This window comes from Tetrao urogallus (genome assembly GCF_951394365.1).
Source record: "Tetrao urogallus genome assembly, chromosome: 21".
Lineage (NCBI taxonomy): Eukaryota > Metazoa > Chordata > Aves > Galliformes > Phasianidae > Tetrao > Tetrao urogallus.
The window spans coordinates 5,662,081-5,678,244 of NC_136834.1; the positions used below are offsets into that span (position 1 = coordinate 5,662,081).

General features: G+C 55.4%; 1 protein-coding gene across 2 annotated transcripts in view; it reads left to right on the forward strand.

Moving 5' to 3' along the window:
* Positions 1 to 6,115: 6,115 nt before the first annotated feature.
* Positions 6,116 to 16,164, forward strand: part of PRDM16 (PR/SET domain 16) — a gene marked incomplete at both ends in the record, with an annotated part of 200,010 nt that continues 189,961 nt past the window's right edge. For both annotated transcript variants that reach the window (XM_079545501.1, XM_079545502.1), the window contains one exon: positions 6,116 to 6,152. In XM_079545501.1, the coding sequence (XP_079401627.1) occupies positions 6,116 to 6,152 (37 nt within the window). The remainder of the gene's footprint in view (positions 6,153 to 16,164) is intronic.

The following is a 16,164-nucleotide window of genomic DNA, read 5'->3' on the forward strand; positions in this document are numbered from 1 at the left end:
TGGCTTTCCCTTGGGCTGAGGCGAAAGGAGGCAGCGCCGGGAACTCGCCAGGCGCCGTGAAATACTTTCCCATCCCTGCTTATGATCTACCAACCCGAGGACAGGCGCTCTTTGTGCTCTGCGCATTATTCCACGGGAGCGATCCCCGTGTCTTAAGGCAGAGGGGAAGCTCCGGAGGTGGAAAAACCGGGGGGCTGCGGTGCGCCGTGGGGAGGGGGCGGGGGTTCGGTGGGTCCCCGTGCGTCCCTGTGCCATCCGCTGCTCCCCGGGGGGTCACACCGCACCCTGCTGGTGTCATTCCTCAGCCCCAGTTGTGCTCCCAACTGCTTTATTATTATTTTTAAGCTGCTTTGTATTAAATTAATAAAATATGTTCGCGTCCCGTCGGGTCCCTGTTTGCGCCCTTGACGCATCTTTGTAAAAAGGAGCTGCTCGTAAACGGGCTGCCGGCGGCTCTTTGCAGTTCATCGCGTTTGCAAAAGGAGTTCAGCATCCTCGTTTCGTTGGGGCGGCTGCCTTAAGATTGGAGGGTGCGGGGGGAGCAAGGATCGTGTCGGGTTTTTTAGGAAGCTTTTGGAAACTCAGCGCTCGCCGAGCTCTGCGGGCTTTGCCGGCCGTCGGTTCGTTCCGCTGCCCATGACCGATACCTGCTCTGTTTTCAGGTGGATTTGGGGCAGAGAAGCGTTTCCGATGCGCAGAGCTTTGGGAGGGCTTAAAGCAAAAGGAGCGTCTGGAAATGGGGTTGATATGTGTTTTTCTTTTTTTCCTTTATTTTTTTGCTTTTCCTGTTTGCTAGTGAAAAAAAAAAAAGTGTTCTTAATTATGACTTGGGGGGGATATGCACAAAAAGCTCTTCCAGGAAAGTAATTCTAAACAGTGCAAAAAAAAAAAAAAAAAAAAAAAAAAAGGAAAAATCTGTATGATGTTCTATTTTAATAATCTTTTTCAGGCGTCTGAGTCGCGCTCTGAAAAAAAAAAATAAAGCTTGCAGGAAAAAGGCACCACCAATACAGCCTTGAAAACAAAATGTGCAAACTTCTGAGAATATGCCCTCGTGTTGAATACACCGGATTTCTCTCCCGAGCAAAGGGGAAGGTTTTGTTCGTTTGGACAGTCTTTGAATACTGTTCTAAAACTTCTTTCAAGTGGGGACTGAAGAGAGAAATGTTGAGTTCTAAGAGGGAGACAATGCGTTAGCATCTTTGAACGCAGCCCCTTGCATGCAAATCAGCCTTTTGGCAATTTGGGGCACTTTAATTGGAAGGTGGCAGCGCGGCAAGATAAGGCTGCGTCCCTCGGAGCTCAGCTCTGCCCGGCGTGGGATGGCCGTGTGGGGACCCCCACCCGGGTCCCCCCACCTCAGCGGGGCGGCCTCCGAAAGGCCCTCCTTAATGCAACCCGTCGGTTTAAAGTTTTTGTAATTTTCACCTAATGATTTTTTCTTTCTTTTTCTTTTTCCCCCCTGTTAATGCTTCCCCCCCACAGCCCCCAGGGGCACTGTGTCAGGCCGGGCCCAGCCAGCCCTGGATGGCTTTTTCATAGCTCTTGGCTGCGCGCAGACCCTTCTCGGGATTAGTGGTCGGACTCCTCATTTCCCATAGCCATAAAAGGTCTTGAACTCAATTAATAGCTAATAATTATACAGCCGGCGTCAGCGGGGGGAGAGCGTGCGAAGGCTCCGCTGCAGTCCGAAGTGATGGGGGGGCATAAGGGGGGTGTTGGCCGTTACAGCGGGTGGGGCGGGGGCCGCCCGGCGGGCAGCGCCTGAAGTGCTGCCGGGGTTCGGTTCGCTCACCCAGCTCTAACCCTACCGCCCCGTAAAGCTTTAATCGAGGAAATATCTTTTGGGGTACGGGGGCCGCGAGCCCCCCGGAGCGCTGCGCTGCTGCAGCCCCGCAGAGGGAACCGCGGCGGCTCGGCGCCTTCACCTTGAGAAGGGCCGTGCCGCTAAGTGCGAGGGGAAAACCGACGTACACAGTGCGTTGCCTCGGGCGCAGTGTGCGGGGGGTGAGAAAGCAGTGCGGGGAGCCCCGATCGCTGCCCGCATCGCCCCGCCGCGCAGCGCGCACCGCTGCCCGCCCGCGATCCTCCCCACGCGTTGCGCGGCCGCGTTCCGACGTCTGAAAGAAATAATCGTTAGGGTTCCTCAAGTTCTCTTTAATGGCCGCGCTCTCCTGGAATAAAGCAAGCTGCTGCGTTTCTTTTACGGCGGCGGTGACAATACGGTTGAAGTTCGATATTCGCACGTGAACGTCGCTTTTCTTTTCGTGACTCGTTATTTTCAGACGGGCGATGTTACCTTTCCCCGGCCCTGCAAAGCGCGGCCTCGAGCAGCGTAACGAATTCGGAGGAATTCCTGGGGCTGGGAACGGTTTGGGGGGAAAATCCGAAAGGGCCGATTTATACCGCGTGTTTACAGGGCTGGGAGAGCCTGAGCTTCTGCTAGAAATAAGAAGGGCAGCGTCTGCTGAGCGTGTTTCGGTGCAGGGAGAGGTGTCGGTGGGGCAGCGAGCTGCCGGAGAGCGCTGCGCTGCGCGGCTTTTGCGCGCAGATAAATAGAGGGAGTGTGAGAGCGCAAAGCAGCGCGGCTGATGCACAAAACGCGTTTTTCTGTCCTTGTGCTTCCCGGTCATTCTGAAAGGCATCTGAGAATAATAAAAATAAGTAGGAAGAATAAATATAACAAAAGCACTTGAAAAAGGAGAGGGGGAAATTCTTCGGGAAGGAGATCCTGAAGGGTTTAGGGCGGCTGAGGCGGGGTGCGGGGTCGGGGTGCGCTGCCCGCCGCCCCCAGCGCTGTCCTTATCCGCCCCCTTGTGCCCGCAGCACGCAGCCGGGCCCGAAAGGTGATGAAATTCCTTGGCACCGGCGGGGCGAGCCGCTCTTTGATTGCGTGCGTTTAAGGCAGCCCTTAATTACAATGTGGTCGTTGTGTGGGTGCTTCCTCCGCTTATTAATGGCAGATTAGGAAGGGAAAAGCTCCGGGGAAGCGTGTGACATTCTCGGGGCTCGCTGACCCGTCCTGTGCCACGGGCATTTGCGTAGTTTAAAATATTAATTCCTGCTCTAATCTCCCCGCGACGCTGCGAGGAAACAATGAGGAATTTATGCGCAAATCCTCGGGACGGGAGAAGGGTTCCGCTGCGTGTGCGGAGATGCCGCCGAGCCGCGCCGTCCCAACCATTTTAATCTTCTTTAGTGCTTAAACTTGGGCACAAGTGGCGAAGGGCCGTGTCCCGATTCTCCCCGCCTCCCCGTGAGCCCGAGGGCCGCTGGGGACGGGGCTGCCCTTAGGATGGGGGTCGCGGTGCCCGTAGCGCATCGCCGCCCCTCCGCAGTGCGTGCGGCACCCGGTGCTGCAACGGGTGGCAGCGGGGCCGGGAAGCAGACACGGAGCTGCGAACAGCAGCGAGAGGTGGGCTCTGTAGAGCCTTAATACGCGGGTTCCGTTGGCCTCAGCCCTGGGCCGGACCCCTGGCACAGAGGGGAGAAGGGTCCTGGCTGCGCTTTTCTGCGCATCGCCCCGCGGGGGTCTCCCGGCGGGGCCGGGGGCTGCGGGCTCCCTGAGGCCACCCGGGCCGGGCCCCTCTCCCTTCCTCCCTCCCTCCCCGCTCATTAATTTCCCATTCTGGGTGGAAGCGCTCCAACAGGTGTAGGCTGCGCCGCTGCGGGATGGGAACGGCTGCGGTTGTGCCCCGAGCCCCGCACTGTGCCCGGTGCCGGCGGGGACGCACCGCTCGGGGCCGGCACAGCTCTGCCGTCCTCAGCGCACCTCGCTTAAAAATTCGTTCCCTTCAATTTTTTTTTCTTCGTTTTCTTTTTACCCCTCGCCTCTCAACCCCCCATCGCAGGGACCCCCGTTCCCCCCCCCCCCACCGCCCCCCCAGCACCGCGGCAGCAGCAAGAAGGAAACAGGAGAACAGAAACGCGAGGGCTCGGCTCGGCCACGCGGCGCCGGGACGCGCGGCGATTTTCGATCTTTCGATCGCTCCTCGGTGCCTTCCTTTGCAGAAGCGTCAAATAAAGCCTTTTTCTGGGGGGTGGGTGGGTGGGGGGGGTGGTAAGGTGGGTGTCCGCGTACACACAGCCCCGAAAACATTTCTCATCTCTTAAAATACTCGCGAGTGGGTCTCGGTGACGCGCGGCTCCGCTGCGCGCTCATTTACCGCAGGAACTGAACTATTTGCTGTGGAGAATCGGAACTCGGGGGGTGCGGGGCTTTGGCCCCAGCACAATTCCCTGCGGGGCCGTATTGAGCCCCGCGCAGATCCGCGGAGCTCGCCGTGTTCCCGGCCCGGGGCTCACGGAGCGCTCACCTGAGCGCGGCGTTCCTTCGGGTCGGGGCCGCCGGGAAAGGGCAGAAATGAACGGGGCAGCGTTTCGAAGCTGCGCTTTTCCCTTCCCCTCGGAGAGACGCAGCCGCCGAGGTCGCGGGGAGAAATATTTCAGCGAATCGCAGCCACGAGGGATCCCGTTTCCCGGAGCGGCTCGGCTCGGTTTACCCACGCCCGGGTCTCCCCACGCGTTCCGAGGAAGGAACCTCCGCGCACCGCTTCAGCGTTCGGGCGACACGTGGCTGCTCCTTCCCTTCCTCCGGACGCGGGGGTTGCATTCGGGCTCCCGTTCCGCCGCCGTCCCTCTAACGCGGGCTCCGACACCCGCCGGGCCCCGCGCCGCTCCCGGCCGCAGCCGGAGGTCACTGCGGAGGGGCAGCGCGGCCCCCGGTCCCACCTGCGGCTCCGGGCGCACCCGCGGAGGCTGCGCTCGGGGTTTCCCCGTCGGTGCGCGGCCCTCAGCGCGTCCCCGTAGCCCTTTATTTTGGGGAAGCTTGGCGAAGGCGCGCGCTTTCCCTCTCTCCATATTAATCTCATTAAATCCTACCTTTCAACCTTCTTCCGTGACCATCTGACCTGGCCACTTGAATTCAAACAGTGCTTTCTCCGCAGTCAAAGACAGCACATCAATCACCGGGCTATTTACACTTCGCTCCTTTCTTCAAAGAGGAGCTGCCCGCTCTCCCTCCACCTTCCCTTCCGGGGACGACGGGCACCGTTTGGGTTTACTGGTGTTATGATCGTACATCTATATATATTTGGTTTCTCACCCCCCTGTTCTCGGCTGTCCGCGGGTCTCTCGGCTTCCCCCGGCGAGGCAGCGGCCGTTCCCTCGGGAGCGCTCCCAGCGGCACCTGGAACGCAGAAGAAAGCGGCACCGGCACCCGCTGTCCCCGGGCGGCCCGGCCCGGTTCGGCCCAGCCCGGCTCGGTTGGGCCCGGGCGGCCCCGGGGCACAGGCAGCCGCACCGCGGCATTCGCTTTGTTTTATTTTATATATATACATATATATATATATATATTCCCGGTCAAAACGCGTCGAAATGAGTGAATAAATTGGGGTAGGAAGAGCTTTACCGCTGAGCTCTGCGACGCCGGTAGTTAAAATAAATATCCCCGTACAAAAGAGAGCCGTGCCGGTACGGCACAGAGTGTAAGTTGGTGCTGGTTAGGAGTCAGGAGCCCCCCCGCGCAGAAAGGGGCAAGAGGAGGAAAAGGGTAAAAAGGGAGAAAATAAACAAACTCGTTGAGAAGTTGCTGTAAATAATCGTTATTATATATCTATGTATATTTCGGATTAAAAAGAAAAGCGCGTTTAAAACGCGTACGAATTCCGAGGAGACACCCGTGAACAAACTCTCGACGGCATTGCTATTAAGTAATAGTAAGAATAGCAGGAATAACAGCGATAATCACCTCGTTCGGGGATGGCACCCGGGTCCGCGGGCACTGTCCGCTCCGAGGGGCGCTGCGCGGAGGGGTCGGAGCGCTGCGCGTCTGTCTTAAAGGGGCAGATCGGGGGAAGGCTGCGCTGGTGCGCGGAGAGAGGAGGGGGCAGAGATAAGTGGTCTGGAGAAGAGGATAGGACAGGGGAAAAAAAAACCAACCACCCCGATGATGATGAATACATTGGAAAGTTTTTTTGGCCCTGGTGAGGGTGTCAGATTGAATGCTCTGTGCGCATGTGCGAAGGTGTCCAAACTGACAATGCTTGGGAGATGAAGATAGTGTGTAGCTGCTTCTGGGCTCAAGGAGGAGGAGAGGAATCCGCAAGCCGACACGATGAGATCCAAGGCGAGGGCGAGAAAACTGCCCAAAAGTAGGTCCTTCCTCTCCCTTCTTCCGCGTACCGCCGCCGCGGGGTTCGGGCAGCGCCGCGCGGAGCCGGGCCGGGGGCTGCGCGCCCACAGCCCCTCTGCGCGCCCGCGGCGGCGGCGGGAGCCGCGCTCTTCGCTCCGGGTGCGCGCAGCCCTGGCGGCCCCGCGCTGCTCCGCGCTGCCCGGGGAGTGGGAGCCGCGGGCACAGGGAGAGCTGCGCGGGGCCGGCGGCCGGGGGAGAAAAGCGAAAGTTAGCTCGAAGTTGACGAAAGGGGATAGCAACTTTTTTTTTTTTTTTTTTTTTTTTTTTTTTTTTTTTTTTTTTATTGAGTCGTTCCAAGTCTTGTGAAATAATATTCCTGGCTTTTGAAATAGTGGGCGCTAGAGGTCTGCGTTTGGCATCTGCCTGCGCGATGCAAAGAGACTTAGAGCTGGAGGTGGGGGGGTGATGGGGGGGGGTGAAGAGGGGGGGGGGGAGAGACAGCACAGACAAACGGAAAAGAAAAATAATAATAATAATAAAAAAAGCGGCCCTTCCAGCCTCGGAAACAATTATCCGGGAGGGCGAAGGGAGAGAACGCGTAGCGGGAGCGGCCTCGCGCAGGGCCGGAGCATCGGGCAGCGCTGCGGGCCGGGCCGGGGGCGAAGCGGCGCGGGGGGGGGGGAGGGGAGCGGGGGAGTGTCTTTAATTTTTAATTTTTTAAAATTTACTTGGGGGTGGAATTGCAGCTCGTAAGTCTTGCGCGGCTTTTTTTCCTCCGTCTTCTCCCGGCCCCTCTTTCCTCCTTTCTTTCTTTCGAGTCGTTTCAGGCCGGATTTTCAGCTGAACGCGGTTTCGGCGGGGAGGAACGGGGCAGAAAACCCCACCGCGGCCGCTCAGTGCCTTCCCCCGGGCCGGGGCCGCCCTCCCGTGCCTTCCTACCCTTATTCCGTACTTTCTGTTCCCCTCCGGCTCCGCGTTGGGGGGTCCGGGGGTCCCGGAGCTTCCTGGAGCAGCGGGAATAGCGGCGCCGCTCCGCGCGTCGGGAGCTGGCGGTGTCGGTCGGGCTCGGCCGACGGAGCGCAAATCCCGCGCTCAGGTGCGGGCCAGGGGCTGCGGGAGGACCGCGCACCCCGCGCTCGGTTCGGGCTTTCGGCGCTGACGGGCCCCGGCGCAGCGCTCGGAGCAGCGGCCCGACCCCGCTCTCGTCGTGGCCGAAATCACAGCGCAGCCCTCGGCCGAGATTCTGTAGCGCTACGGGGCCGTTTCTCCCTTTCCTTTTCTCATTTATTTTCCCTCTTCTCGCTCGCTCCGTACCCGAGTTCTCTCGCGGCCCGCAGCTCCGCTTCCGAAACTCTCCGGTCCCGCAGCCCCGAGGCCGCGTCTCACCCCGCGGAGCTTCCCCCGCTCCCACAGCCGCGTGCGTTGTTCCGCAGCCGCGCACTTTCCGCGCCCCAACGAGCGCAGCTCCGCTCGGGGCCGCCCCGCGATCCGCGCTGCGACGCGTGCGGGAAGCGGCAGCCGCGGAACCGCCGGGCTTTGATTTCCTTTTATTTTTACAATAAAGTGGTTTGAAGAACAAGCACTCAAATAATAACTTTTTCTATTAAAAAAAAAAAAAAAGAAAGAAAGAAAGTAAGGGAAAAAAAAAAAAAAAGAGAGGAAAAAAAAAGAAAGAAAAGAGAAAGAAAAGAAAAGCCAAATCCTTGTCGCTTATCGGCTCGAGTTGCGTTGTTTTAAGGAGCAGTTTTCAGAGCGCTGTGCCAGCGAGGTTGAATACAGTGGAATATTATCGACGTTATTTTATTTTAGTTATTATTATTATGATTATTTTCCATTTAAAAAGTTCTGTTCTCTCCTCCCGAAGCCGGCCGGGCTCCATGCGTGCCCGCTGCCCCCGGCCCTCCTCTCTGGACGCCGGGAGCTGCGGCCTCGGGCGGGCACTGCGGGACAGGGCCGCTCGGAAGCTCTGATTAACATCAGGTGTTTAATACAATACAAGGCCCAACGGTTTATGGGGTTTCAGCGGAGGATTTTTGAGGGATCACGGTTCCAAACAGTAGCCCGCAGCTAAGGTTTCACTATCCCAGGAGTATTTATTTGCAGAACTGCTGGAACACGGACGCGGGGCTGCGGGTCGCTCCGGGTCGGTACCGATCGCTCCGTGCCCGCACCGCACCGCGATGTACCCGGGGGGGAGCGGCGTGCGGCGGTTGTAGGAAACCCACGGCTACGTTGTAGAATTTCATTTCATTGGACAATATTTTAAGCAGATGTGAAGCTCCTCTGGGACTTCGACTCTATTACCTGACTTGGAAAGGGGTTGAATGTGCGTGTGCGAGCCGGGGTGGGGGTGAGAGGGGAACTCTGGGCGATTCGGAGCCGACTCGCGAGGAGGAAGGCGCAGGTATCGGGGCCGGGAACGGCCTCGGCTCGCTGCGGTGCGCCGGCAGGGCCGGAAAGTCGGGGCGAGGGGCGGCGGTGCGGTGCGATGCGGGGCGGCCACCGCCGGGCTGAGCACCGCCGCCCCCCGGCCCGGGATGGATGGCGGTACCGCTGGCCGAGCTGTGACCCCCCCCGGCTCGGGGCTCCGTCCACGGGGCAGTCCCGGAGCTCCCCGTGACGGCGGAGCGAGGCCGGGCGGCAAACATCGGAGCGCGGTGCCGCCCGCACGCCGCCAATTCGTTCCATTTCGACTCTTCGAGCCGGCTTTGCAAAGTACAAACGGGCTCGCAGACCACACGCGGGTGAGCGGTGGTTGCGGTTTAAGTTCAAAATAAACGTTCGTGCCGGAGAAAGGCGGCCGGTGCTCCCGCAGCCCCGTTTGTTTTTTAGCGTCGGGAACGGGACGAAGTTGGAGTCGCAGCGCGAGTTTCAGAGCCGGAGCGGCTCCGTGGGCTGCGGGAGCGCCGCGTCCCTTCCCGGCCGATGGCTGCGGGGCAGCGCGGGGCCGATCCCGCTGCTCACGGAGCGGATTTCTCCGCGTCCAGCGGGCAGTGCCGAGAGCGCGGCGCACACGGAAGATGAAAATATACGGAGCTTTTGGGGGGCTTTTAATTTTGGAGCCTTATTATTATTATTATTATTATTACATCTCCGAGGCGTCTGCTTCCTTCACTGCATCTCTCCCCAGATCCGCGGGAGGACACGAGCACGGAATGGGCTCCGGGAGCCGCAATGCCACTGGCAGCGCATCCCGAACGGCCCGGCCCGGCGCTATCTCCGCGCCCGCGCAACCCCACGCAGGTGCGGCCGGACCCGCCGCCGCGCAGCCCCCGCCGCCCGCCCTGCCCCGGATCTGTTCAATTAGGCAATTAAAGAACCCGGGCAGCGAAAGGAGTGTGTGTGTGTGTGAGTGAGTGAGTGAGGGGGGGGGGGAGTTTGATCCGCTAATTACGGTGATGTGTAATTAGCGCTTCAACAAAAATTAGCAAGGATTTAAAATCAGTTTAGTCTTAAAAAAAAAAAAAAAAATTACCCGAATTGTACAAATATAATTTATCGCTTCACCCCCACCTGCCCCCCCCCCCCCCCCCCCCTCCCGCTGTACGTATTTAATTTATTTAAGAAAATGCAGAGGGAATAACTGCATTCCCTTTGGATGGCCGTTGCCGTAGCGTTGTGTCCAAACCCTGCACGGTGCATGGAGCGTCCGTGCAGACACAACTGATGCACCGTAAGAAAGATCTCACAATATATGGTAAAACTGCAGGCACCGCAGTGGTGAACCTGCAAGGGATGTGCAGCAGTGCAGCGAGCTGCGTGTGACGAACTTAGTTTAGCGACAGGCAGGGCTGCCTTATTTTCAGACTTTGCGTTGGAACTGCGATCGGCAGCAGCAAGGTGGGTTTCTGATCAGCAGAGGTGGTTAAAAACAAGAAGCAGACAGCAAGGCTGCTGTGAGCGTATCTGAGGGCAGAGCCGGGGGTTGCCGTGCTGCGTGCTGCCGGAGCGGAGCGCCCGGAGCCGAATGGGAGCGAACGGAGCGCACCTGAGAGCACCAAATCTCCACTCGCTTCTATGCAAAACGCGACGTAGGAGCTTGGGTTTCACAACAGAGCAGCAGTCAGTGTAACTGTGCTCGCTGTAATCGTACCCCGGCTCCGTGTCGGATGTAACCGCTCCGTGACCGCCGCTCTGAGCCGCGGCTCCTGCACCGCTCCACCTGCGCTGGGAAATGTCCTCCTGCCCATTGCCGGTGCTGTGCCCCGAGCTGCTGGCAGGGAACGGCCCCGATGAGTGGCAAGTGTTGTCGTTGTTATTGCAGCTCTGATTATTAGGGCTTCTGTGTTTAATAAAAGCTCGGCCCGGTTTAGCGCTGTGCTCAAAGTCCCAGGGAAGTTTGCAGGACTGAATGAGGTGCATCTCACAGGGCCGTGCTGCCTGGCCGGAGCAGCGGGCAGAGAAGCTGCACTCTCCAGGCTTCGGCCCTTCTACTGTGCAATTTGCACTCCCTATTGCAGTGTGATTTTGTTCCCGAGGCCTTTGCTGTAAGGCTGGGTGCTGTGTGTCCTCTGCATGGCTCCATGCCTGTCCCACCGCTGCGGGACGCCCCGTTCTTTCAGCCCCGTTATTTAAATGATAAACCCGTGCAAATCTGGGCTCTGGCTGCAGGGATCCAAGCGCTGCATTTCTCATGCCAGCCTCCCAAATGGCATTTTAAATCCTGCAGGGGTAACTCACCAGCACACCGACGCATGCACTCACGTTGGTGTCCATCTGCCCATAGGGATCAGGGCTCCTGAAGGATACGTGTGGACACATTTGTTTCCACTCTCTGCTAGCAGCCTGTTGATATGTCAGAACTCTGCAGCATTCCACACCAAAATTGCTGCTGCGTTTTCTGATCCTAAATCTGCTCCCTTTTTTTTTTTGTTGTTGTTGTTTTGTTTTGTTTTGTTTTTTTCTATTTTTCTTTTTTTTTTCGGGAGGAATTGCAGGTCAGGGATGTCGTGGTGGAAAAGATCTACGACCTTATTATTTCTTTTATTTGCTTAATGGATTTTCATGCATCACCGCTGCCTACTCCTGGGCCGTTTATTTTTATTTTTATTGCAGTCGGTTGTGCGTTGCGCTGCGTCCAAATCTGTAACAGAGTGTCCCCATCCCGAGGAGTTTTTTCCTTCTCATTGCTCAGTGAATAAAAACCAAAATGTAGCTTTCATCCCCTGAATGCACGTTGTTCCTCTGGGCGCCCGTGCCCCGAGTGAGCTGCTGGCTTTTCAGTTAGTTAATTAGTGAGTTAGTTAGGAATTGGGAAGATGTTTTCCTGCACTGGGCTGCGCTTCGCACTTTGGGGGGCTGCGCTTCTCTTCTGTGTTCTCCTTTTCCAGCTGAAGGAAGGCAGAGCCGCATCCAGCACAGCACAGCGATGCTTCCGTGGCCGCCCAGCTTGGCCTCCATTGGGCTGGCGTGGAAATTCCTCATCTGCTGCAGGGTTGGCTCTGTTGGGAGGGTGCAGAGTAGCACCCGAATGAGGTGGTGGGGTTCATTTCTCCTCGCTGGCCTTCAGGTCTTTGAGGTGCTCTGCTCCGAGCTGGGGGTCTCACTGCTCTGTTGGCTTTGGCTCTGCCAACTCTTCCACCATGGGCACAAGATCCCCACGTCAGCACTTGGGGCCAATTTAGCCGTCAGTGCCAGATAACGCCGACAGCCTTTTGGGAGGGGTATTTGTGTAATAGTGAATGTTCTGTACGGAATATAGAGGGTGGGGAGAAGTCAAACTGCAGTGAATGCTCTGCTTATTTTATATCCACTATAACTATTTTTGTCCGTGAAAATTGGCTTAATTATATCAATGGAATGTTTCTTTTTCAATTCTGCACGCAATTAGTCCATCTTGCTGGCTGCAATTTATTTTAATAAAAAAATAAACCGGTGGCGTGTTCAGTTCCTCATCCCCTGGGGACAAATGCGATTGGTGTGTTTAATTTCATTAACTACAATGCGGCCTACTGGAAAAATGTATAAAATCAGCTTTATACAGCTTAAACACTGGCATTTGAAACAAATCATTACGGCATTAGCTGTCACACTGGTAATTCTAGAATCCAAGACAAAAATATTATAGCTGTTTTTATAACCCTCCGCGAATACACTGTTAAAATAATTTGTAATCATTTTTTAAACGTGCCCCAATGGTTTTTAGTTAACAAAATCTTGTCTTAGGGTGGCTGTGCGTTGTCGTGCGTGGGTTTGGTCGGGAGGCTCATCGGTCACTTCCACCACACAAAGCCCACAGCTGGCTGCTGAAGCCCCAGGCTCTCAGATGGGCTCTCGGTGCTCATTGAAACCTGTTTGTTTCTTTTTTTGGATGTGTTTTCCAAGGGGATTTGCTCGTGTTGGGCTGCAGTGCGAGGGACGGTTCTTCCTAGCAGTACAGATGGAGACGTGGTGGAGTCAGACCCATTTTCAATACAGCTCCCCTTCTGCTGTCTCATCCTCGTTGGTGTCACTTCTTGGAGCGGTTCTGAGCACTGCTGTGGGCTTCTGAGGGCTGGAGGGAGCAGAGTGCCTTGGCCTGTGGCTGTGGGCTGTGGGACAGGGCTCGTGTCATTCAGATTCACCATCAGCTGAGCCCGTTGTCGCCAGCTGAGGATGCCAGCCAGGAGATTTCACAAGGCTGTGCATGAGATGCACAAGCTCTGGTGCACGGCTCGTTTCAGGACATTCACCTTTAGCATCTGCAGCTCAGTATTCCAGTGCAGAAGTGCGCTCTGTTTATTTCTTCACGATCAATTCCATAACCTCAGTGTGTGTCACGCAGTGCTGGGCCCCAAAGGCGCAGAGCCCTTCCTGGAGCCACACAGCAGGGCAGGGCTGTGCTGCCCAGCAGATCCCATCACCACTGCCATAAACAGTAGTTAATTTTCTTTCCCGTATCTTTAACTTTATAGCAGCGGTGTTTCGGTCCCAGCGATCCCCAGATATGTTTTATTGGCATTGCAGGAGGAAAAATAAAAGCACGCAACTCAAAAAACCAACCCAGATTTTGCTAAAAATCCTTGATTCCGTCTCCGATGCCCATGAAGTTTAGTTCCCATCAGCTTGGCGTTTGCTGTCCTTTCAAAACAGCATTTTGTGGGTTTTATTTCACAGTGAATGGACCTTTTGGGCTCAATCATGTAAATGAATTTTTAAATGGCTGTGCTTGAAGTTCATGTAGTATAAAATTGCTGCACTATTTTTTTCTGTTTATAGAAAAGGACTGGTTTCATTTTGTATTTTATTACATAAATGCGAAATAGGGAACACGCACAACGAGCAAACCATCATATATTTTATTTCAGAATTATCACATAGGAATAAAATAAATCTAAATCCCCGCATGGCACAGTGGTCGCATTTAAAAGGCAGCTGATGCCTCACGGATAGCTCTGACAAGCTCAGGAGCACTTCTGCTCCTGTATCCCATAGAGAATGAATGGAAAGCAGAGGGGGGTCACTTGGGGAGTTCTTAGAGCTGGAGAGCTCCTCGAGTGCTTAGCCTGATAAAGTTGGGAACGGAGATCTGCCCTTCGTGTTGTGTTTGGTTGCGTCTGTTAGGGAGTGAGGGCTCCATGCAGCTGAATGGTGCTGGAGGTGAGCTGAGTGTGCGCTGTGTCCTCGGGGCCTGGGGAGCTCCTGCTGCTCAGCATGGACCTGTTCCGACCCAAAGGGCAGCGAGTGCTTCCAAGTGCTGCTGTCCTGATGGTGAGATGGGCCTGGGGACTTAACCAGGGGAACATCCCACTGCTGGGCTCATTTTTTCGTGCCTCTTGCGTCGTCTGGGTGGGAGAAATGAGATTTCGGGTCCTGCTGGGGCTGGGAAGCCTATTTGAGTCCCCGTGCCCCGGGGCGGCTCCAGGCTGTCTCACCCACTTGGGACAAAGGGGTCCTGCAGTGATGGTTTGCCTCGAGCCCTGCACGTGGCTCTTCTCCCAGGGCAGCCCTGGTGGCAGCAGTGCTGCAGTGCACAGCAGTCTGTCCTCGGCTGCGCCGGACTTTGGAGCAGCCCTGGAGGCACCGCGCTCCTTGGACATCAATGCTGCCTGCACATAAAGATTTGTGTTAGATCTGAGTTGTGTTAATGATTAGCTGCCGAGGGTCTGCGTGTGATAGAGCTGCTCACGTGGGTCACACCAGCTGTGCCTTTGTCTCTGCTTCTAAAGTCCTTCTCCTGATGTGACCTGGCTCTTAAAATATTGATAACGTTTTGCCCTGAGATTTGGTGATTATTAATGTGCCCCGTTCTTCTGGCCCGGCTTTGAGGAATGCTGTTTGCTGCCCTGCAGAGCGCCGGCCAGAGGGGATGAGCCCATGCCACAGCCACGTGGCAGAGACTGCAGAGTGAAGGAGTGAGGATTCACCATCAGTATATGCACACACACACACACACACACACACACACACACATATACACACACCTACACACATATATGTATCTCAGCCTGTAAGTGTGCAAGGTGGTTTTCTTGTGAGCAGTGACAGACCCTTCATCTTCCCTTTTGAGTCCTTTCAATGAAACTGCATCCAGACATGTTTGAAATGAGAAGAACCCGTGAAAACACAGGCAAACATCTACATCTCCCCACTGGTCTATGTATCTAGAGACAAAATATTGGAACAGGGCTCAATTAGATCAATCTCGTGCCTCAGTGCTTGCATTGGAACAACAGAAAGGGGAAAAAAAGAAGGAAAGAAGGAAAGAAAGAAAGAAAGAAAGAAGGAAAGAAAGAAAAAAGCCCTCTTGAAAAATTACGGAATTCTCCTTGCAGTGTCAGGTTCCAAGATAATGATGTGCCTGTGTGTGAAAATATTAAATTGCAATAACATGCAGAGTGAGTGGCTTTCTGAATGGGGTATTCAGTTCACAGCTTGGACTATACATAAAGCTAGTGAGTGACAGAATACAAATGGTGTCATAAAGCATCGGGGGAATTTACAGCCTGCCTCAGCCTTTTTGATCTGCTCTCTATCTGCGGAGTGCTCTCGATCTGCCTTTGGTTAATGAAACAGTTAAAGAGACTTAATTATTTATCACTGCTTAATGGCAAGAGTTATCAAAACGGATTACGTGTCCCCTCCCAGACACTGAAAGGTTTTGGAGGAACTTTGAATTGCATGTGCTGGGCTCTGGGTGTTTCCTGCCCTCTCTGCACAGAGGTGTTCTTCAATTGCAGCCCTTTGGGGCCACACGCTTTCATTTCTTTGCCTGGAAATGCACTCCAGTTCTGGAACTTTGCTTGTTTGCTGGTATCTTTCGCAGAGAAAAGCAGCAAAATAAGAATTCAGTCCTACTTAAGTGAGAAATGTGCTGGAGTGGTGCTCTGGGGTCAGAGCTGACACTGCTGTTGTGCAGCCTGGTGACACGGAGCCAGAATGAAAGAGCACCCACAGGAGCACAGCTCTACTGTGCTACAGCCCTACAGGTGCAGCCCTGGCAGGCAGGGACCCTCCTCTGCTGTAGGAGCCATTTCTGATTGGGTGGCTGCTGCACCCATTCGATGCCCCAGCAGAAGACAGATTGGAGCCTGCAGTGAATTTGTTAAATTCAGACCTTACTTTATCTCTTCCTAAACTTCAGAACAGTCACAAAAGCCGTGCAGAAGGGGAAGCAAATTGAACTTGAAAGAAAAAATATTCCCTGACCTAAAATGAAGACGTTTATTCCTGTTATTGCTCGCTTTCACTTCTTGTTTCTCCCCATCGCTGCAAGAATGTCTCTTCTGTGTGCTGCTCCTACACTGGGAGAGGGAAAATGCTATAATGTCATCCCTGTGGCTGCACGCTGATCTGCCTCCTTCAGGGAAAGGGGAAAAAGACCAAAAAAAAAAGAACAGGAAGCCCTTACCACTGCAAGGAAACAAATGGATAAAAGCTTTGAGAGATCCAACCCTCACAGCACCAGTGGGACCCACAGCACTGCTGGGTGAGGGGCTGCTGCATGCAGCTCCTTCCTGGGTGCTGCCCTCCCCTTCAGGACAGCCCCCACCATGGGAGCTGCCTGCAGCTCTCTGCAGGACTGGGAGATCCAGAGGAGCCCCAACCTCTGT